General features: G+C 35.9%; 1 protein-coding gene across 2 annotated transcripts in view; it reads left to right on the top strand.

Moving 5' to 3' along the window:
* Positions 1-23,443, top strand: part of LOC101744721 (protein qui-1) — a 102,934-nt gene that overhangs the window by 49,058 nt on the left and 30,433 nt on the right. For both annotated transcript variants that reach the window (XM_012695351.4, XM_012695352.4), the window contains exons 2-6: positions 7,646-7,813; positions 8,784-8,863; positions 13,751-13,873; positions 14,589-14,758; positions 22,020-22,174. In XM_012695351.4, the coding sequence (XP_012550805.2) occupies positions 7,702-7,813; positions 8,784-8,863; positions 13,751-13,873; positions 14,589-14,758; positions 22,020-22,174 (640 nt within the window). In that variant the 5' untranslated portion in view covers positions 7,646-7,701. The remainder of the gene's footprint in view (positions 1-7,645; positions 7,814-8,783; positions 8,864-13,750; positions 13,874-14,588; positions 14,759-22,019; positions 22,175-23,443) is intronic.

Here is a 23,443-nt window from a genome sequence, read left to right as displayed (position 1 = left end):
AAAAATACTGGGTAATATTCTGCCTATCTGCCATGAAGCAGCCGTGTGTAATGGTTTAAACGTGGGGGATAGTTTTATTACAAACAAGAACGGTGGATATTCGCGTTGTGATATCTATGGCCTCTTGTAAGCACCTAACACCAGGTGAGCTAAATTTGTATACCACTTAATAAGGTTGCACGAAAATCAGCTAAGTTGACGTTCGTTCAAACTTATTATTATTATAATAAAAAAATACATAAAAAACTAGTATCAAGTGCTTTGTGCATATACACATTTCTTTATCATTCTTTACATTTTTTTCTTTATACTGTATTAACTATGTCAAGCTTTTTCTATTCCAATTAAACAGTGGTTAATTATGCAGATTGCTGTAGATAAACCAAAAAAAAAAACTTCAAAAGAAATTTAAGCGGATCAACTTCCCTTGACATTTTTCGTTTCGAAATAATAATTTTGACATCAAACGACCAACCAACCCACGGACATTTCATTATCTCTAAAACAATCGGATTCTAGTTTTTTTTTTTTAAAAAAAACCTCATTACGTTGCCTTGTTCTAAAACTTTAATGTGTCACGAAATAGCTGTACCGTATTCATTCGATTTAAAATAAAAGTTACTCTATATATACTGACATAATGTTTTAATTACATCAACAAATTTCTCTAAGCAAGCTGTCGTTCGCCGATTGTATTAAAGCCCAAAAAATGGTGTCAATACGTAGCCATTTAATATTCGATGGATCGTTTTATAAGAACATTTAGTATCCTTGTAATAGCTTTAACGACAGCCAAATCGATCAGGGTTCGTATTACACGATGTTGTAAATGGTGTGTGAATACAGCGATCGATATTCATGCAAACTTCACGCACCTGTGGTTTAAGGCTTATGTCTCGTAAATTTTAGCTAACAAAATATCAAGGTCGCAAAGATTGAAGTTAAACACATTATCTTAGTAACCTACTTTACTGGTGGTAGGACCTCTTGTGAGTCCGCGCGGATAGGTACCACCGCCCTGTCTATTTCTGCCGTGAAGCAGTAATGCGTTTCGGTTTGAAGGGTGGGGCAGCCGTTGTAACTATACTGAGATCTTAGAACTTATATCTCAAGGTGGGTGGCGCGTTTACGTCGTAGATGTCTATGGGCTCCAGTAACCACTTAACACCAGGTGGGCTGTAAGCTCGTCCACCTATATATAAGTCTAGTTATGACTTGAGCATTTAATAATTGTAAATAGATATGCGTTAACAAAAATCGACTTCAAATAGAAAAAAAAAGATATTCCAAAACAAATGAATATACACTAAAAACAATAATCATCGAAATCTGTTGATGTGATATTGAGTTATTCATCTATTTGTCGCACACATACTTAATGAAAATTTAAGACTTATATGGTTTTCTCATGGATACCATTATCAGAACTGGACTAAATTGAAGTAGGACCACACGGGAAGCGTCAGCTTTCTAATAAAAAAAAATCATCAAAATCGATTCACCCAGTCAAAAGTTATGAGGTAACAAACAATAAAAAAAAAACATACAGTCGAATAGAGAACCTCCTCCTTTTTTGAACTCTGTTAAAAAACACAGTACACGCAATAAACAGAAGGTACTTAACAATTTAAATCGCTCCCGATTATTCTACTCCATTAATATTTGTGTGAATGAATAATTCACAAAACGATTGTGCGTATTCGTTCCAGACGTTCGAGGCGCCTCGCACTCGAGATATTCATTGAATTAGTAATTTGACTCACGACGTATCTCCGAGTGATTACTGATTCATGACATCGATTGCTCGGATCTGGAATGGTTGTTCTGGAAAAACTGTTGAATATACGGAAAGTATGAAATAATGTGTATTGTTGGAAAATTATTTAACACTTTTCGGCCAGAAGCCAGAATCCGAGAATCGATTTTTATTATTCAGGGAGAACTCTCAGCCGTTATTTTTTTACTAGCTAAGATAAGTATTATACGTTATATCTTTCAGTGAACTAGTATTCGCCCAATGATCGAAACAAGATCATAGTCACATTATTTTATTACAGTTTATTACATTTACTCCTTTGTTTTTTTATTAACATCTTTCTTGTATAGGGGAAGATATTGATATAATAAACCTCGTGAAAAGCTACTAACTATAAACAAAAAGAATAGTTTGAATTTACAGTGGAAAAAAGATACTAACAATTTTGTCATATTGTGATGTGTTGAATTTTTAGAAACTTTTTTTAGATAAGTGGAATCAATTTTATTTTCGAAAATGTACCTATAGTATGATATAAAATCATTAAGTATGATTACAATAAAAACGTAATAACGACTGGTAAAAAGTAGTTGGAAAGATCCGAATACGCGGATTATAAATTATCATACGTCGGGAAAACCCTTTGACTGGCTGTAAACCAACGTAGACTGGTGATGTTGACATTTAATACTCAAAACAAACATAAAGCCATTAAATTATATACAGGTATTTAACAGCAGAAACGGCAGCGGAATAACTTTTTATTACATTTTGAAATTACGTGTTCAAAACACACGTTAATTTCTATCTGAAATTGAGCACGTCTATATTAACTATTGAAATTCGTAATCCGTTAATTCATTCATGTCTCATATACAAGAGTACGCAGATTACAAAGAAGTATCAAAGCATTATGCTTATCGGCTTTTCTGTAATGCGTACATGCCCCATGGTATCTAGCTTTCGAAATTTACAAAGAAAGACTCTACTGAGTCTAGGATAAATAATTATGAATTTAGTCTATTTAAAATCTATGTGCTCGATTTCACAGTAGTCCGCCCTTTGTGCTTTTAAGACACAAATCCTTCAAATACGCGATTCCGATACGTGATAGATGTATTCGCGAAGCAGTTGCCCTTGAACTGTTAGACCTCAATCAGAGACATTCGGGTAGTTGCTAGCAAATTCCAGCTATCTTCATTTAGCCAGAGCTTACTCGTCCTGATGAATCTGGAATGACCTCCAGGTCACCAGCTATTCCTTCATAACAATCCGAAATCTAGAACTCATATAATATCTTGAACATCAATTATCGGCTGTGTAAAAAAAAGTAACCACAAATAGAAATAAATAAATCGACCTCCTATAATCTCATATTGTAGGTACAATACATCATTTTGCCTTCTGCCGTGAACATTAATTCCATTCAAAGACTAGTAGGTACAGATTCACTTAAAGATATGAAAACTTATAGGTCTTATATTATATATGAATTGAATGAATTATATAGGAAAAAAAAACTAGAGATTTAAAAATCCTTTTTAAAGCAATTCCGGCATGGAGGTTTGAAGTATCAGCATATTTTGGAAAAGGGGTTTATTTCCCTAAAGTAATTTGGGAATCTCTAATCTACATAATCTCAAATAATCAATCTTTCTTAAATCCCGATATCGCCGTGGGTTTCGTGATCATTTTTATTGTATTCCTTAGACGGTTGAACGATTTCACGATCCTCCTGGTGTTTGATACTGGAACCCATGGACATTAAGCCAGCCCATCTAAACCTGTGAAAGTATGTCCCTATTGTATACTTTTTTTTTTTTTTTTTTTTTTATGATTGAGAGTTTACTGGTGGCCCGAAGGCCTTTCCAGTTTCACCAGGACAGGTGGGCGAGCAAAGGCTCAGCCAAGAGGGGTGGGATTTGCTAACAACTGCCCGAGCGCCTCCGAAGGAGACCTAACAACTCAAGAGCAATTGTTTCGCGAATGAATCTACTACCGGATCGGAATCGCGACCCGCTGAGAAGATCCGGCGAGAAACTCAGCGGGCTCATGCATGGGTTAGGTTGCACGTCGACCTCTTTGTCGAGTTCGACGAGTACGGTTATCGGGGTCCCTAAGCCTGCCCCTAGTATTAGAGCTGAAGGCATCTAATGCAAAGGTTATTGGATCTGATGGATCCGTAAGGACGTGTCTAGGGCGTCGACGGTGACTGGCTCCTGCATGATCAGGATTCGGGGAGTAGTCAGCGGCGGCAACGATAAGGCGATTATCATGACGCATAGCCTTATCGAAGTATCGTTCCGACGCTGACTTCATGTATTTCCGAATTGATTCGAGGCCCAGGTCGTCGTGTAGGTCAACGTTCCTCACGAACCACGGAGCCCCGACAGCTAACCTGCAAAAGCGGGATTGTAGGGATTGGAGGGTGTCTATGTGTGTGCGGGCTATTGTATACTATGACGGCTTTCCCGTCCTTCAAACCACAACGCATTCCTGCTTCGTCTCCCCTAGATCTACACTTCTTTAAATATAGCAGTCTCATTTATTTGTTGATTTTAAATATAAAATTAACCTTTTACTGATCCCGTATCGCTTTTATTGGTGTGTCCAAACGAGAAAATCAACGGACACCAAGCAACTTGATTTCAGTAATTAAATCATTTGTAACTTACAATCACCAATGCGGTGGACCGACTGAAAACTGCAGTGGGAGGTCCCCTAAATGAGTGCAGTAGAATGGCCTCGAGCAGGGAGAGATGGCGGGACATCGTGAGACGCATCAAGTCTGCCCCTTCCAACTCTACATGACGATCATGACCACTCTATCAAGAGTGACACGATTGAGAAGAAGAACTTACAATATAAACAAACTTAATATGTGAAATTGCGTTGTAAGAACAAGAACTCCTTAGAAATCAGCTTACTTTTTACGTAGCCTACCAAAATGAAGTAAGTTTTGTTGAGAACACGAGAAAGGCGTACATACGCTTCCCGGTTTGTTATTTCCCAACTAAAAGTTTGTGTTGTAAAGAAACTCGAAACAGACCGGAATTGGCAATGAATTATTTTGCCTAAGAATAAGGTTCGGTAAATGAACAATAACACTTAAAGATTTACAAAATTAAAAACACTGACTTAGAAATAGTCTACATAATATAAAAACTAACCAAAGGTAATATAAAAAATCAAGAAAAGAAATAAATAAAAAAATATTTTTACTTTGTTCAGATTCATGATATTTTAATATATAATATTATATATACCAAGGCATTGAAACTTCGACATTGTTCATACTCCAAGTAGCTTTTGATTAAGGTTCCCTTTGTATCCGATCTCAATTTGAGATGAACGGGTATTCATCGCCTGTGTTCTATTTAGAAAAAAGTCTTATTCATAAAACTAATTCAAAAAGTTGAAAACTAACTTCAACTCTCTAAACAGTTACCTGAACTTTTGGATGATGGATGTTCGGAATAGGCGCTTGTCCTAACTATTAATTTATGAATGTCTGGTAAAAGTAACATGTTGTAACTATACAATGTGTTGTGTTGTTATTGATTTTATATCTTTTATATATTAGGTCTTTACTTACGAAATTTCTATTTAGTATAGAGAAAGTTAAAGACATTTTTTTAAATGTTTTTTTTTTTTTTTATCAATCGAAATATGCACCCATGGAATCAATGAATCTCAGTGGTAATTTTTCAATGCCTTCCTTAAATAAGTCAAGTGTATGGGAGCCAACAAACTCTTCAAATACATTCCGTATTTCCTCTCGAGTATTCAATTTTTCCCTACCAAGTTTCCAAACTTTGGAAAAAGTAGAAGTCTGTCGGCGCAAGTTTCATGAGTACGGTAGATGACGCAAAACTTCTAAACACGCTCTTGCGTACGTACTTAGACACAACAGGCGGTATCTAAAGCATAATTTGAGGCTATATGACACCTCACTGGCAGTGCTCATAGCGAGCGTTGTCATGTAGGAGCAGCGAGGACGAGAGATTTTCGGACAGATGTTAGCAAATCCCACCCCTCTTGGGTTTTCCAGAGCTTTTGCTCGCCCGCCTGTCCTGGTGAAACTGGAAAGTCCTCCGGGCCACCAGTAATCATTCAATCCTTAAAAAAAACGATTAACCAAGGTTGGCTGGAGATTCCCAAGCTTTTCCATTGCTGTGTCCAGTTGCTCACAGTACCTACACATCCGCAGTAGTATCATTTGGTAAAAAGCTTATGAATAATGTCGGCACTAGACCACTAAACACTCACCGTGATTTTTTTAGGGATAAGTTTTCGTTTGAAGCAATGCCTGGGTGCATTGTAAGTGTCAATGTGGCTTAAGTACTCTTGGTTTCTCTGCTTGTTAGGCAAAGCAAGACATACCTTAATGCGTTCGTTGCGCGTGCGATCGTTGAATTCGTGCAGCACACTCTTCTTTTTTTTTTTACTTTGTCAATTTGATATAAATATATGAATAATTAACTAACTTTGTTAACATTAAAAGCTACTGCCAACTTAACGGCGAATTAGTAACGTCAGCTTCTACTATGGCCTTTAATATGTCTTTGTTATCTTTAGTTTGGAGCGACCACGCGATTTATTGTTTAACTACAAATTGGAATGGTCCAAAACATGGAATGGTTTTGGAATGGTCCAAAACAATAACGAGGCGTGTATTCGTTTGCAGTGTTCACTCCGGAGACATCATTAGCGTTATGAGCCGTTAGTGCGGCATTGCTACCGCATCGAAACTCATATTTCATAATTACTCGTATTTTTATCATGTTCATATTGATGAAAAATATACAAATGTATATTTGAAAACAAAACACTAATAAATAAACATACAACCGAATTTAAAACAAATTACATTTTAATGTGTGTATTGTCAGTCACACACAAAATTTCCTTTAAAATTGCCAGTATACGATAACTTCATAGGTACAATTCTATTATTTTATACAAGTTTTAACGTCAACTAAATAAATAAATAACAAAACAAAAGAGAAACCAATTAAAACTAGTCTAAATCTTCGAATTACGATCCAATTTCGATCATTGGACGAACACTAATTTAATGAGAACAAATCTATTGTATGACTATGTACGTACTAAGCCAGTATTATAATTTATTTATAATGATTTGTCATTTCTTTTACCTAATTTATTTTTGAAAAATCAATGTACAACGCAATATTTAAATGAAATGGGAGAGTTCGTTGTGATTTTTTTTTTCTACTTAGGATGAGCAGATATAATTGTCAGCTGTCATCAACAGACCATGCTCTCGGCTCTGTCATAAGCAGGCTAACCATGGTCTCGGGCGATACATGTAACCTCAATTTTAATGACAAAAACGTGCTTCTAGACAGAAATTTATTTATATTGTTAAATTGGATAATAATAATAATAAACTGGGAACAAATAACGCACAGCAATCCGGTCCCAGTTTAGGATTCCTTGTGTTATGTGTACCAGAGACTGATAAATACATTTTACGGTAGACAGCGGCTTGGCTATGCCCCTGGCATTGCTGAAGTCTATGCGCGTCGGTACCCATCAGGTGGGCCGTATGCTCGTCTGCCTACAAGGGCAATAAACAAAAAAAATATTTAAATATATACTTAATATAATATTAATAGCCACCCAGACAAAGAGCAAGCAAACTTGCTCATCACACAATGTTTGCCCGATGTGGGAATCGAACCCACGACCCCCGGCACAACAGTCAGGGTTGCTAATTACTGCACAACAGAGTCAGTCACAAGATAGCACAAGTTGTTTAGTCGTCAGATGACGTAAGCTAGCTAAAAGACAATATACCATTAATCGAGCATCTCATGATGTTTTCTGTAGCCAAAATACACAAAGAGTCCTCTTGTTCAACAGATGTCCGTGGCATTATGTAAGAAGTTCGAAGCGAGGTAAAGAAGAACGGGGTCGCGATGAGCTCTCCGGAGCCTCTGGTGCTCCAAGCGCTGCAGGGAAACACGCAGCTCAGTGACAAGTGGCCTGGACCTCGTGCCGTCAAGATATTCGTCGCTTCCGTATACAATGGTAAGATCCTATACCATTAATACCATTAATAATAGGCGTTAAATTGAAGTGAAACTTCTTTATCGAAGTAGAGAGGAAAAAACGTATGTAACATTTTTCGGTTACGCGCCATCTTAATTTCTTCCGTTACGCGCCATGTTTATTTTATTTCTATTTAGTTTGTTATCAACAGATGTTGCTGCACGTAAATTCAACAATTCATGAATCGCGGTGACGAGATGTTATACAGTTGATAGACGTTCTCGTATTTCTCTTGCTAAATCATACCCACCTGGCGTCGGGATACCGTGATCATGCAGGCGGTTCCCCCGGGAGCGGCTGCTCTATTGCACTGCGGAGTGGTTGACCCTTGCGATTATTTTTAAAGTTTTTAGTTTCACTTCTACCGTGTGTGACTTGCACACACACACATTTTTTTAAAAATTGGAAACCTTCATCCCTACTCCAACTTGTTGAATCTTCACTTCCCTTATCTTTTATCTTGGTTTTTCACATAATAGTCATATAACTTTAGTACAGTGGACATTTATAGTATGTGTAAAAATGTTTAATGTCAACTATCATGAAAAACAAATTTAATCTCATTTTATTATTCATTTATTTGTCAACGTTAGTTAAATTGAACACTGAACGAACAAGAGTCTAAAACAATATCACGTTATGCATTACTTAAGTTTTTCCAATGAAATTTAGAAATATCTTTTTTTATTTATTGGATCTATGGATGGACGAGCCCACAGCCCGCTTGTCGTTAAGTGGTTACGTACAACGTAAATGCCGCCACCCACCTTGAGATATGAGTTAAGGTCTCAGTATAGTTACAAAGCTGCCCCACCCACTCTTCAAACCGAAACGCATTACTACTTCACGGCAGAAAGCCAGGGCGGTGGTACCTACCCGTCCGGACTCACAAGAGGTCCTACCACCAGTAAGCCTATCTCAATAAATTAAATGGTACTATATTTCGCAGATTTTCGAGAAGAAAGACGGCAGATCTTAGAAATAGTCGGACCTGAACTCCAGTCAACTTACGATGATCGATACATCGAGGTAAATCTTTGAATTATTTTGTTCATGAAATGAGTTTTTTTCCATATCAAATCTTTTAATATTTTTATCATAGGCTGGTTAAACATCTAAAATACTTCTCTCTTCGGAATTACTAATGTTACATAATATCCGAATTCTTGCCGGTGTATTTTTACTATGTCTCATAGGATTAAATATTATGTCTGTTTTTGATGCTTAACCATCTTAGGTTCCAATTTTAAGTGTCTGTATACCTTTCACTATACGATGGATAACTTATCAGTTGCTTTGCTCGCGTGTATTTTAAAATAAGATTCGAAGTATGAATATATTCTCTTTAATTATGAAGTCCATCCAAAAGTAACAGTTTCATAATAGGGGTTAAAGTATGAAATTGCCATTTTACTGTAATATGTCACGGTTTGAGATTTTTGAGTGAAAGTTATTTTTAAATGGTACCTATGAGGTTCTTCTTTTAAAAAATGTGCGACATTCGATTATCGACTGTCAGTTGTTTTTTTTTTTTACTAAAGATGGATACTTCGAAAATTTGAGTGATTTTTGAAAACGGATTCCGAGGCGGAACTAACGCTACAGAAACAGCTCGCAATATCAATGTCCCGCTTGGAGAGAGGACTGCTAATGAACGCACGCATCTTGATGGAATTTTGATTTGAATAACGAATCACGTGGAAGACTGCCCACACATGCGAATAACAATGAATTAAAAGAGATGATGGGAGCCGATCCAAGCCAAACTATCCAGGAATTAGCGTTATAGTTTAACGTTACCTTACCAACAATATTGACTCATTTGCGTCAAAACAATAAATTTTTTTTATGAAAAATGGATGCCTCATGATTTGACTGATCTGCAGAAAGAAACGCGTGTAGAAACTTGTGTTGCGTTGTTGAATCGATACAGAAATGAAATTGTAAAATGTGGTGAAAAGTGGATTCTTTACGATAACCGTAAGCGAAAAATGTAATGGCCTTACCCCAGGTCAAACGTCGCGACATTGTCCTAAAGCAACGCTTACCAATAAAAAGGTAATGGTAACTGTTTGGTGGTCTCAGTAAGGTGTTCTTCACTATAGCTTTCTCCGATCTGGTCAAGAAATAACGGCAGATGTCTACTGTGCCGAACTCCGAACAATGATAGCAAAACTTGCAGTAAAACAGCCCCAACTCATGAATCGATCTTCACCATTATTGCTCCAGGATAACGCGAGATCTCATACAGCACGAGAAACTGTTTTAACTCTACAGGAACTGGAATTAGAAACCATTCGTCACCCTCCATATTCGCCAGACCTTGCTCCAACGGACAACCATTTTTTTCGTGATTTGGACAATTTTCTACGTGATGAAAAGTTTTCTTCCCAGGAGACAGTACGAAATGCTTTCACACCATTTTTAGAATTTAGATCACCAGAGTTCCATCGCAAAGGCATAAATTACTTTCCTATTAGATGGCAGCAATGTATAGGTAATAATGGTAGATATTTTGATTAAATAAATATGTTAAATGAAATAAACAAAACGAATTTCACTTTTTCAATACAAATCGGCAATTTCATACTTTAACCTTTAATAAATAAACTTGTACAACAACTTAACGGTAAAATATTGAAAAAAAAAGACCAACAAACCCATTATCTATTTAATTCAAACTAGACGCGTATATAATTTATTTCATATTAATACTACTAAATTCCGTTTTTGTTAATTTGAAAACTGACCTCCATACTATCATTCAACTCTTATTTTATCTCCTTGGGGATGAAAGTTCTAAACATTCTTCATTAGTGGATGCTCACAAGATAAAGACATCAACTGCCAAAATTACAAGTATGTAGTTCAAGTGGCATAGGCTCTGTGTTGACGAATCAAACATTCAATTCAGTTAAAATTATAAAATAAGTCTACGTTAATTTAACATTTATTAATAATGAGATGTTGCTAGATCTACCGTTCCTTCTGCGTTATCAGAAATCAAAAAGAATTACAATATTTTATTAAAAATTAGTTCGGACTAGATAAATATTTTTCTTTCAAAGTGCCTTTTGTATGATGAGTTTCTTTGAGTGCATATTTTTGTTTACCACTAATTAAAACAATATATTATTTCACACAATCTCTACGCTATTGATTAAGCTGTCCTTAAACTCCACAAAACACATTTGATTTGGAGAAAATTTATACTTTAGTAAAACTAACATAAACACAGTCACAGGAGGCACATAAATAAACAAATAAACGACATTAAAACTTCACTGAAACTAGACCACTATGCTCCACATACGTAGGTGTTACGTTACAAACAACTTCACTACGTGGGCGTAGTGAGGGTTGACGACACACATCTTTAATTTTGCAAGGCATAAATTCGAACACAGAGTCTTTTGCTTTTGGAAAAACTATCTCATAAAAATGTGATTTTATTACTAAAGATCTTTTTTTTTTTTTTTTATTGCTTAGATGTGTGGATGAGCTCACAGCCCACCTGATGTTAAGTGGTTACTGGAGCCCATAGACATCTACAACGTAAATGCGCCACACACCTTGAGATATAGTTCTAAGGTCTCAGTATAGTCACAACGGCTGCCCCACCCTTCAAACCGAAACGCATTACTGCTTCACGGCAGAAATAGGCAGGGCGGTGGTACCTACCCGTGCGGACTCACAAGAGGTCCTACCACCAGTAATTACGCAAATTATAATTTTGTGGGTTTCATTTTTATTACACGATGTTATTCCTTCACCGTGGAAGTCAATCGTGAACATTTGTTGAGTACGTATTTCATTAGAAAAATTGGTACCCGCCTGCGGAATTCGAACAACGGTGCATCGCTTCAACACGAATGCACCGGACGTCTTATCCGTTAGGCCACGACGACTTTTTAATTCTAGATCTTTAAACTTTTTAATTCTAGATCTCCAAGATTACAAATCCAAATTTATCTCCAAGATATGTGAGTGTACTGAGACAATATATAATATGTAAATCTTAATCTTTCCGTTACGTATTTCATTGATTTTCGTTCAGTGATTTAAATAAAATACAAAGTGAATTTTATTGTGTCAGGAGCTACCACATCTATGAGAGGTTTTCGGTAAGGGGGAAAATTTTCCAATACATTCGACTATTTTCGTATTTTGCAACATTCTTAAAGCTCAGAACGCCTTGCGGCAGAGCCTGACTGTTAGGAATTGTCACGTTAGGAAAAAGCGCTAAATCTTCTCCAAGCGATTTCTCTTTTTTTTCCATTATAATACTTATGCGCCTCCGACTATCGAGATTGGATTGGAGAAGCATTATGCGCTGTCGGTTGTAGGATTCCAATATTTTATTTATCATTTTTTATCTAATTTGCTGAATTATTATCATTTCATATGTAAGTAATATATAAATAATTATTGAATTTTCAATGTAAGATTTTGTTGTTAAATTATTTTTTTGATAATGAAGAAATTCGTTACTGATTGAGTGCCCCGACTGCAGATTGTTTTCTATCCTTGGTATATTGAAAAACGAAGACTGATAGCAATCCTCTTAATTGCTGAACTAATGCCACAGCACATGATAGGGAAATAGAGCAAAAACTCGAAGTAGCCAAGGTCACACACCTTCTGATTAATTGTAATAATATAAATAAAGTTAGTAAATTCTCATGTTAACTCACAAAATTATTTACCAAAAATTTAATTATCCACCAAAACGTAATCTCTAACTCCAACCCTGCATCACGTTAAATTCTAATATATACGTGTAACTGCAAACATTTCGCGCTGAAACTCAGCTTCAGCAGTAACTTTTGGCTGGCGTTCGTGACTTCAATATGCATCCGATAGCAAGTTTCGTGGCAAGGAAATACTCTAGTACACATGGCTTGAAATAGAATGCTTGACAGTATAGTCAACTTTGAGTGATTAGGGATATCTACATATCAAAAATCCGATATTTATTTCCGAATATCAAATCAAACTATCATATGAAACTGGTGGTAGGTGTTGTGAGTCCTCACGGGTGGGTACCACCACCCTGCCTATTTCTACTGTGAAGTAGTAATGCGTTTCGGTTTGAAGGGTGGGGCAGCCGTTGTAACTATACTGAGACCTTAGAACTCATATTATATCAAAAAGAGTGGCGGCATTTACGTTGTAGATGTCTATGGGCTCTGGTAACTACTGAGTTCGTCCAACTATTTATGTATTAAAAAAGTATCCAAGTGTGACTCACAACAAACAACAACACAACAAACAAATATACTATCAATATATCAAGGTTTTACATTCAAAGCCCCTAGACGAAATCTGGACCTTAATATTCAGACAAATACAAAGTAACAGTTTAGAAGTGCGATACTGTCAAGTTGCAGAATTTACTCTCCACTAAGTCTCTTAAATTTAATAAGTACCACATCATCCATGTACTCAACTGACAATTACTTCGATAGGCATAACCCAGACGACAAGTACCAAGATTGTCTCATTTGCCGCGTCTTTCATTTTATTGATTATTTATTTGTGTAGATAATAAAAAAATATTTGTTAAACAACACTTCAAATTTTACCAACATTATATAAAGTGATTTACTAAAAAGATAAAATAATAAATACCTTATTTATTACACTAAATTTTTTTTTTGTTTCGTATGGAAACCCATTTTAACATGATTAAATAATAATAAAATTGCTTAAGATCTTTATTCGTATTCTGAACATGGCCACAACCCGTTTGTCGTAAAAAAATTAAGCAATTTTCATTTTAAGACACGCTTAGAGTTGCGTTAATGTCAAGATTAAATCTTAGCCTCTTAATTTTTTTTTTTTTATTGGTTCGCAAAATAGTTAAGCATAGCTGTACTACATTCTTCCAAATCTAAATGGTATTCTGTTTCACAGATTGATTTTGTGGATATGCATTACGGAACAGACGGTGGAGATGAAACGAATCCGGCGTTATTACGGTATTATCTGGACGAAATAAGGTCTTGTAATCATTCCTCCAAAGCTGGATATTTTGTTGTGAGTATACTAGGAAGGATTTCTTGGAGAATTCGGTGGGATTTTTTACAGGACCAATAGACATCTTGAATTCTACCTTATGGTAAATAGTTACATCCACACATTCACATCGGAACACAAGCTGTTTTTCAAGACGAATATTTTGATACTCACTTGTTTAAAAAAAGTAATGTTGCTCTTCAAAAATATGTTAAAGGTGATTTTTTCTAAAATTTCAATATATCCAAATGGCTCATTACAATTTTATGATAGCCAATGGAAATTGATACTTAGAAGCATCAGCCAGGAGTTCATAGTATTACATCAGGTCTTTTTTTACTAGTCGAGAGCATCACCTATGAGATTCCCATGGAATCGCTAGGGAACTCGCACCCTGTGGCCGAAAATGTTAATAGAGACCAAACGTGACCTGAGTTTCCTTTTAAACGTTTTCTTATTAAAAAACCGGATTCACTACCTAGCATAGAAGGCCTGACTTATATAATACTAATTTAAATTACTACTAATATAAAAAACAAGAGACAGAATGAGCATAAAATATGGTGCCGGGCACGAGACCTTTCAACTTCCAAAAAGCCAATTTAACCTTTACATACTTTTTTCATGAGTGATAATTTGATGCGTGTGTATTGGTATTTCCTAGAGCCTTTAGTATTTCCTAAACTTTTAAAAGCAACAAAACTCATATTACATGCATATTTTCTTTATCTTTTAGTGTCTCTTTGGTGGTGATGCCTCATTGTACCACCCAGTTTTGCCTTATAAGATACCGTCAGATATCTTCGAACAGATGGTCATATCAGAAACAGCACAGGCTGACCTTGTTCGCGCCTGTTACCGTCTTAGTAGTGACGGGATTTACCACCTGGAAGACGATGACAAATGGTAAGTGATTTTTGTTATATTTTATGAATACCCTCAATTGTTAATGTTAATGAGTTAATACCGTGTTTTTTCCTATCAACTTTCTGATGTTAAAAAAGTTCCATATTAAGTACTCAACGACCGCACACTAAGGATTCTAAATTTGGTGCCCGGACAAACAAATACACCTGATTCCTGAAGGTCAAAAATGTTTAACAAAGATACTTACGATAAAGAATTAAACTCCATATCTGTAGTACATTACTGTAACCATTAACTAGGTTGGGAATAAATGCTGTCCGCAAACCAAGTATCATTGAGATTCAAACCACAGCGCTTGGTTGCAGGATTCTTACGATTGAAATACTGTGGGTTGATCAGCTTAAAATATACAAAGATATACAAAAATCATTCATCGAAACGATTACTCAGCCGGCCTCAACAAAACGTTTAAATCATGCTATGATCGCTCTTTCACTCCGTCCCATCTATTTAGCTCGTTACAATTTACGAGCGTCCCCTTGCAGGTCCGATTACTCAGCTGGCTCGTAAAATAAATAATTTATCTTACACAAGAAGGTTCTGTTCACATAAATATTGCTACACCTTTTAAGGAAGGTTATCTTTTATTGCGGGGACAGAGAGAGAGAGAGAGACAACAAGTAATACTTATAAAAGGAATGAATGCAGGAGTGGACCGTTTTGTTTGATCGTGAGTGGATTACATAGCGTCTGTATATGAGGTCTATTGCTCTTATTTTCATATTATTCGGGTGTGTGTTTCGCTTTCACCATAAAAGTCATGAAATTGTAGCGTCTTTGTAAGGGCTGTATCAAACGGGCTGAACGAGATAGTTGGATCCATTTAACAAATGAATATGAGGAAAATATTGACATTTTCTGTTGTTCTTTTGTTTTTTTGGGAATTATTCATAGTTGCGCCGACGAATTCAGGTCCTATCTAGCTTCGAGTGGCTACTAGAGCCCAACGGAAATGATGTCTTAATCTTTGCGACCGAAGTTTAAATGCATGAGATAACGATTTCGTGTTTTAAAACCATGAATACATTATTTTTTCACGGTAGAAATTTTAGAAACGGTGATGGAAAAGCTAACTGGTACATAAAATACCTCTCCAATCGGGAAACAATGAAATAAAGATTTAAAAATAGGTGAAAATAGAATTAATATAGAGAAACGGTAAAAAAATAGGAATGAAAGCTCAAGGTGGCAAGTGTTCTGATATAATAAAAGATTACGACTTTAAGATCGTGTAAGCTTATTTGAACAACAAATTAATTATTATAATTAATGAGTAAAGACAGAATGGCAGACGGAGCCTTCTAAGTTGAATGCTGTTGTAGACCACAACATTAATAAGTTTACTTAATAAAATAAGTAATTAAATTGATTTTTTTAGCTTCCTAGACATATACAGCACATAGTATAAAACAGTTAATCGGTGTTTCTGTTTTCAATTGTAGGTGTACGCCTTGCGCATCGCACCGCAAAATAGGTTACAATTTATATGGTGGTAGGACCTCTTGTGAGTCGGCACGGGCAAGTACCACCACCCTGTCCTATTTCTGCCGTGTAGCAGTAATGCGTTTCGGTTTGAAGGGCGGAGCAGCCGTTGTAACTATACTGCGACCTTAGAATTTATATCTCAATGTGGGTGGCGCATTTACGTTGTAGATATCTATGGGCTCCAGTAACCAGTTAACACCAGGTGGGCTGTGAGCTCGTCCACACATCTAAACAAAAAAAAGTAACGAATCACGACAAATCTCAATAGTTTTTTGTAGTTATGCCTATATAGGTATGTTACTCATACAACGTCTTTGTTGGATCTTTGAAATGCCATAGCAGTAGTCCGCAAATGATGTAAAATGTGTAATAAATTTGCTTCAATACCTTATCTTATCAAAGGAATTGGTTTTCTAAACCAAACGTGCCCGCGTTTCCTTATATGCATTTGCTCATACGAAAACCCGATTCAGTATTTTCTTCTGTTTTCGCACTTTGTGGACATAATTAAAACTACTTATTATTAAATGGTTTAATCTGTCCTTTTTTATTGTCATTACGAGGGCTGCACTAAAAGTATCGGGAATGGAATATTTCCACTGTTCCTGTCATATTAAAATCTTTTTAATTGAAAACTCCTTGGTTTTAAAAATCGAATACCATTTATTTATTTAAAAAAAGATTCTCGGTCTTGTCACGAGGTTTTGTCAAACTTGTTTAGTCGTTGAGAAAATGGAATTGACTCGAGAAAATTCAAGAGCGATAATTTATTATGACTTTCGAAGTGGTTTAACACAAAAACAGTGTGTTGACCGGATGATTTCTGCATTTGGTGATGAAGCCCCAACCAAAATCACAATTTATCGCTGGTTTGCTGAGTTTCAACGTGGACGTGTCAAGCTCAGTGATGATCCCCGTCAAGGTCGTCCAAAAACTGCAGTCACCCAAGAAAACGTTGATGCTGTGCGTAAGCTGATTGAGGAAGATCGACATGTGACATACCGCGAAATTCAGGCAACTTTAGACATTGGCATGAGTCAAACACAAATAATCTTGCATGAACAATTAGGCGTAAAAAAGTTGTTTTCTCGATGGATACCGCATTCGCTCTGTGAAGAGCAAAAAGCGGCTCGCGTTACTTGGTGCGTCAGAACTCTCGAAAGATTCCACGCAGGATCCTCAAATGCTGTATACAACATTGTATCAGGTGACGAATCCTGGATATACGCGTACGAACCCGAAACAAAAAACCAGTCACGAGTTTGGGTGTTCGAAAATGAGTTAAAGCCAACAAAAATTGTTCGTTCACGGAGTGTTTCAAAAAAAATCGTGGCCACGTTTGTCTCCAAAACCGGCCATGTTACGACTATTCCTCTTGAGGGACAAAGAACGGTTAATGCAGAATGGTATGCTAGCATTTATTTGCCACAGGTCGTTTCTGAACTCCGTAAAGAGAACTGCAACCGCCGCATCATCCTCCATCACGACAATGCGAGTTCTCACACCGCGCACAGAACAAAAGAGTTTTTAGAGCAAGAAAACATAGAATTATTAGACCATCCGCCGTACAGCCCCGACCTAAGCCCTAATGATTTCTATACTTTCCCTAAAATAAAGAATAAATTGCGTGGACAGAGATTTTCATCACCTGAAGAAGCTGTGGACGCCTACAAAACGGCCATTTTGGAGACCCCAACTTCCGAATGGAATGGTTGCTTCAATGATTGGTTCCATCGTATGGAAAAATGTGTCAAATTTTGCGGAGAATACTTCGAAAAGCAATAAATACATTTTTAAATGGTAATGTTGTGTCACTTCGTTAATTCCCGAAATTTTCAGTGCCGCCTATGTATATTATTTTCGACGCTTTCAGTACTATACAGTTTTTCGTCGTCCGTGACCCCGTGAGATGAGCAAAAAACTCGAGAAACCGTAAAAGTCGTTTTAATTAATTAACGTTTAATAAAATAACAAAACGATTTAGAGTTACGTCAAAGAGACGATCTCTCAGCGGGTGATATTCCTCAGTAGACCGACGGTCCAAATGCTATTGTTTGGAACTTATACATACATATGTAAGCTTATCTTGTGAAATTTCGTTAGCGGGATTCAGGCATCTATCAAATATCTTGCGTTCTGTGTTAGCTACCCGCAAACGAAAATCAAGCTACAAGCAAACTTCATCAACAAGCAATAATTAACTTACGCATGTAGCCCATACGTTCGAAAGTCGTTTATCCAATTGTATTAAAGTCAACCTTAGGTCATAAGATGAATGGCGACACTAATTAAAAAAAGAAAAAAGAAAAGATAACAGATTTGTATCGTGGAATTAAATTTACACTATACCAATGTAAAAAATAGTTAAAACTGATTTAAAACATTTAATTGTGATATTCGTTTGAAAATGATATTTACAGTGAACTTGATAAGATAAAAGAGTAAGTACGCTGTAATGGAATCTATTAAATGATTAAATCTTAAAATCTAAACAGAGCTATTTACAGCTTCTTAGAACAGATATTATCGTTCCGAGAAAGAAGAGCTTAAGCAATATTTGTTTCAATAAATATTTGATTATAATCCTACTTAACATCTATATTTCCATCAAGATTAATATAAAAAGGAAACAATTTTCTCTAGTGTCTAGTAGAACCTACTAATAGAATCTATTAAATGATTAAATCTTAAAATCTAAACAGAGCTATTTACAGCTTCTTAGAACAGATATTATCGTTCCGAGAAAGAAAATCTTAAGCAATATTTGTTTCAATAAATATTTGATTATAATCCTACTTAACATCTATATTTTCATCAAGATTAATATCAAACGGAAACAATTTTCTCTAGTGTCGAAGTAAATAAATTAATACTAGAAGTTGCGCGATAAAACTTTTACGTTCGTGTCGCTTAGAGAATTGCTTCCGTTTCAAATAACAAGAAAATAATAGCTTCATTTGCACCTAACTGTTAAGATAACAACAACGGCAAATTGTGCATTGATAAAGTACCTATACCTCACATTAGCCTTCACTTCGCTAGAGCAGACGACGCATTGGCATATCTAATATTAGACGTGGTTCGGATATCATAGATGAATGCCGCCGCCCATCTTGAGATTTGAGGTCGAACCTCAATTCTATTGTTTCACGGATGCTATATAAATACTTTGTGTAATGCAATCACAGCGATTCGGTTCTCTTTATTACCCCACTCCATTTTAATATCGCAAAATGTATTGGCGTCAAAATGAGAAAACTCAATGAGCAATCATATAAAAATGACAGATTCCAAATTCAAATGTAATATTTTGTTTATTTTTAATTCTTACAGTATTTATGGCCAGACTAAGTATAATACTATATACATACATACAAGCTTTTAATTCCTCAGGAGATCGATTTCTCAATAATTCAATTATGGAAATAAATACATATTATGTACGTTCTGTTAATTATTTTGTCCATTTCGGTTATGTTTTGATAAAAGTCAATAAAATACAAATCAAATAGGAACCGCAAATGAGTCGGTAGGTTACTTTAACGCCTCGGTATTAAAATAACATATAAATCTATATATTAATACATGAAGCAAAAACTTTGCATCCCTTTTTACAAAAATTGCGCGGACGGAGGAGTATAAAATTTTCCACACTTATAGAGAATATAGAGAAGAAGTGCACAATGCTAATTTTTTTTTTTAATAATGCAAAATATATACATTAAATCAATAAAGAAAACGTTACACACACTACATACCGTGTATTTGACGCACACATGCATGCATACTATTTATTGTCAAACTTTTGTTCTTGACGTCTGTTGTCAAATTGGGAATAGATTAAATATTGTTTGTCTTTGTTAATATTTTTATAGTGTAGTCTTGGCGAAATTTGTGATTATAGAAGCATAAAATACAATCATAATAGTGTACAAACTTACAATTCCAATTAATTATAGTCGAATTTCGACTACTGCGGGACCACTAGTAACATTAATTTGCCGAATGTGTCAGATGTTCAAGTCGTAATTTGATAAAGAGGGAAAACCTCGAAAACGTTTATGGTAATCGAATTACGTTCTTTACGATTATTTTAGTCTCGGCCATTTGTGAGAACCAAACAATATTGGGTAACAAGAAAAAGGGAAAAGTATCATATTTTATTATTTCGTTGTATTTTGTGTATTCGAAAATTGATATCGGCATTTCTATTTGGGGTTCAATTTGGGAAAATATGTGTATGTTTTTTTCTTTATTTGTAATTTAGCTTAGGTTTGTTTGGAAAATTCGTTATTTCACTTCACTTTAGAAATGACGCGTTACACACAGTTCGATCGCGAATTTATCAAATGGTATCAGATAATTCCATCCAAAAATTAACGAGTAATTGCAAAGAACGTAAACAAAAACCTATAATAGTATTTTCTTCCGACCACCCGAATCGTAATCATTATGAAAACTAAAGTATTCTAAACTTGGATTTCTTTTAATCATATATTGAAATCTCCTTAAATACTCTCAATATAACATCAAGTATAGTCTTTCCGCACGTACCTACATTCGATATATTAACATGATTATATTTTACCTGTCAAATTATTATCATAGTTGCCAAAATACCAATGTACACAAAACATACAGTAATCTGTACTGAAAGCAAGTATGTAGTATGTACGAAATGTTATATTGTCTCGATCAATCTTCAAGGATTATCCTGGATAAGAAGAACCCAAATTAATGGAACTGCTCAATCACACAGAACTGACCTCTTTGTGTTCTATAACTATAACGGGTTTCGGGAGTGCCCAAAAATTTACAATACCGAAATATCTACTTCGGACAGCATCAGATGTGTTTTATTCCTTCGCCTTTTCATTTCATTTCATTTATTGTTTCTTCATAAGCGTAAGGCTCTTTATGAGTGATTCAGTCAACGACACTCAAATGAATTTTAATTAGTTCTGGCCATGCAAAGATATATGCATTTTATAAGCTAAATGGGAGACATAATCAGTTACCGGAGCCTAGATACCTCAAGATGAATGTCATCATCAGTCTTAAATAAATTTGAGGTCTTAATAACAAATTTGAGGTCTTAATAACAGTGACACCAGTTTCGTTCAAACTGGATATGTCTATCTTACGCTAAATTATAGTCATTTCTTAACCTAATAGAATTCGTATTTAACAATTCTTCAAAAAAATATTCGAATCTCTTACTTTTCGTTATGTTCTCATTAAATTTATAAGTCCATAGTTTGATATCAAAATTTTCTGCATCTCCCTTTTATTAATACGTGGTTTTAAGAATGTATCTTTTTTTTGTACTGTAATGTAGATACTGTTGTTATATCTGTATCTCGACCAGATTGCGACAGAGCAAATACAGTGATTCTATTGGTTGACTAAGTTTTTTTTTTTTATTGCTTAGATGTGTGGACGAGCTCACAGCTCACCTGGTGTTAAGTAGTTACTGGAGCCCATAGACATCTACAACGTAAATGCGCCACACACCTTGAGATATAAGTTTTAAGGTCTCAGTATCGTCACAACGGCTGCCCCACCCTTCAAACCGAAACGCATTACTGCTTCACGGCAGAAATAGGCGGGGCGGTGGTACCTACCCGTGCGGACTCACAAGAGGTCCTACCACCAGTAATTACGCAAATTATAATTTTGCGGGTTTGATTTTCATAACACGATGTTATTCCTTCACCGTGGAAGTCGATATAATGAGTATGTAACTTTGGAACAGGTTCAGCGATCTTTTGGAACGAGACGAGCAACGTAGCCGCCTAGCCGAGGTACAGAAGGCATTCAATGCTGTGATTCTTGAGGCAATTTCCAGGGGAGTCGACGTTTCAAATCTGCTGCGAAGCCCAGTCGAAGCACAATGCGAATTAGCTCTGGGTAAGATAAACGCGGTCAATAGTTACAATTGCATACATAGATATAAATAAAATATACCTATAAGCAGAACTCCATATCAAAAGATTCCATGACTGTATATTGAATAGCTCCACGATTTTAAATTATGATACTTTAAACCGGCCTTTAACTTTACCCTGCCCATTCCTGCCGTGAAGCAGTAATGCGTTTCCGTTTGAAGGGTGGGGCAGTAGGTGGGCAGCTGTTGTTGTAACTATACTTGAGACCTTAGAACTTATATCTCAAGGTCGGTGGTACTTTTACGTTGTACCGGGTGGGCTGTGAAATCGTCCACCCAAATAAGCAAAAAAAAACTAAGGGCTACTTACAGAACAAAATACATTAACGGCCATTCTTCTCGCTGATTACAATTACAGTAGTTGATAAGGAAAACCTCTGAGCGAGTTTTGGGACAAAATAATAATAATTTGACACACTGTTACTACTACGCGGACAAGTCGATATAAAAATATATAATAAATTACCGCATAATAATACGAGTATGTATATCCGTGTATCTAACAGATGTCAGAGGTTGTTATCGCTGACTCCAATGGTAAAATATAATAGACGGGTAACCTAGAAGTCTCCTTTAAGTTGTTCAAAGTTAGAAATTTAGAGGAGCTTTAGCAAGTTTTGCCGACTTAAGGACTCTTTACAGTCCGGAGTTTAGATCTCTCGAAAAACTTTCCAACTTGATGTTTTTTTTTTTTTTTTTTTTTTATGATTGAAAGTTTACTGGTGGCCCGAAGGCCTTTCCAGTTTCACCAGGACAGGTGGGCGAGCAAAGGCTCAGCCAAGAGGGGTGGGATTTGCTAACAACTGCCCGAGCGCCTCCGAAGGAGACCTAACAACTCAAGAGCAATTGTTTCGCGAATGAATCTACTACCGGATCGGAATCGCGACCCGCTGAGAAGATCCGGCGAGAAACTCAGCGGGCTGATGCATGGGTTAGGTTGCACGTCGACCTCTTTGTCGAGTTCGACGAGTACGGTTACCGGGGTCCCTAAGCCTGCCCCTAGTATTAGAGCTGAAGGCATCTAATGCAAAGGTTATTGGATCTGATGGATCCGTAAGGACGTGTCCAACTTGATGTGTTTATGACATTAGACTATTGAAAAACGAACCGTGATGTATTATACCTTTTTTATTAATTATTATTAACATCCAAATATACATAATACTCACATACTGACCGCTAGTTATTATGAATTTCACTAAATATATGGAATACACGCTATCGTTGGCTAT

This window comes from Bombyx mori, chromosome 22, assembly GCF_030269925.1.
Source record: "Bombyx mori chromosome 22, ASM3026992v2".
Taxonomy (NCBI): Eukaryota; Metazoa; Arthropoda; class Insecta; order Lepidoptera; family Bombycidae; genus Bombyx; species Bombyx mori.
This window is presented reverse-complemented; position numbering and strand designations above follow the sequence as displayed.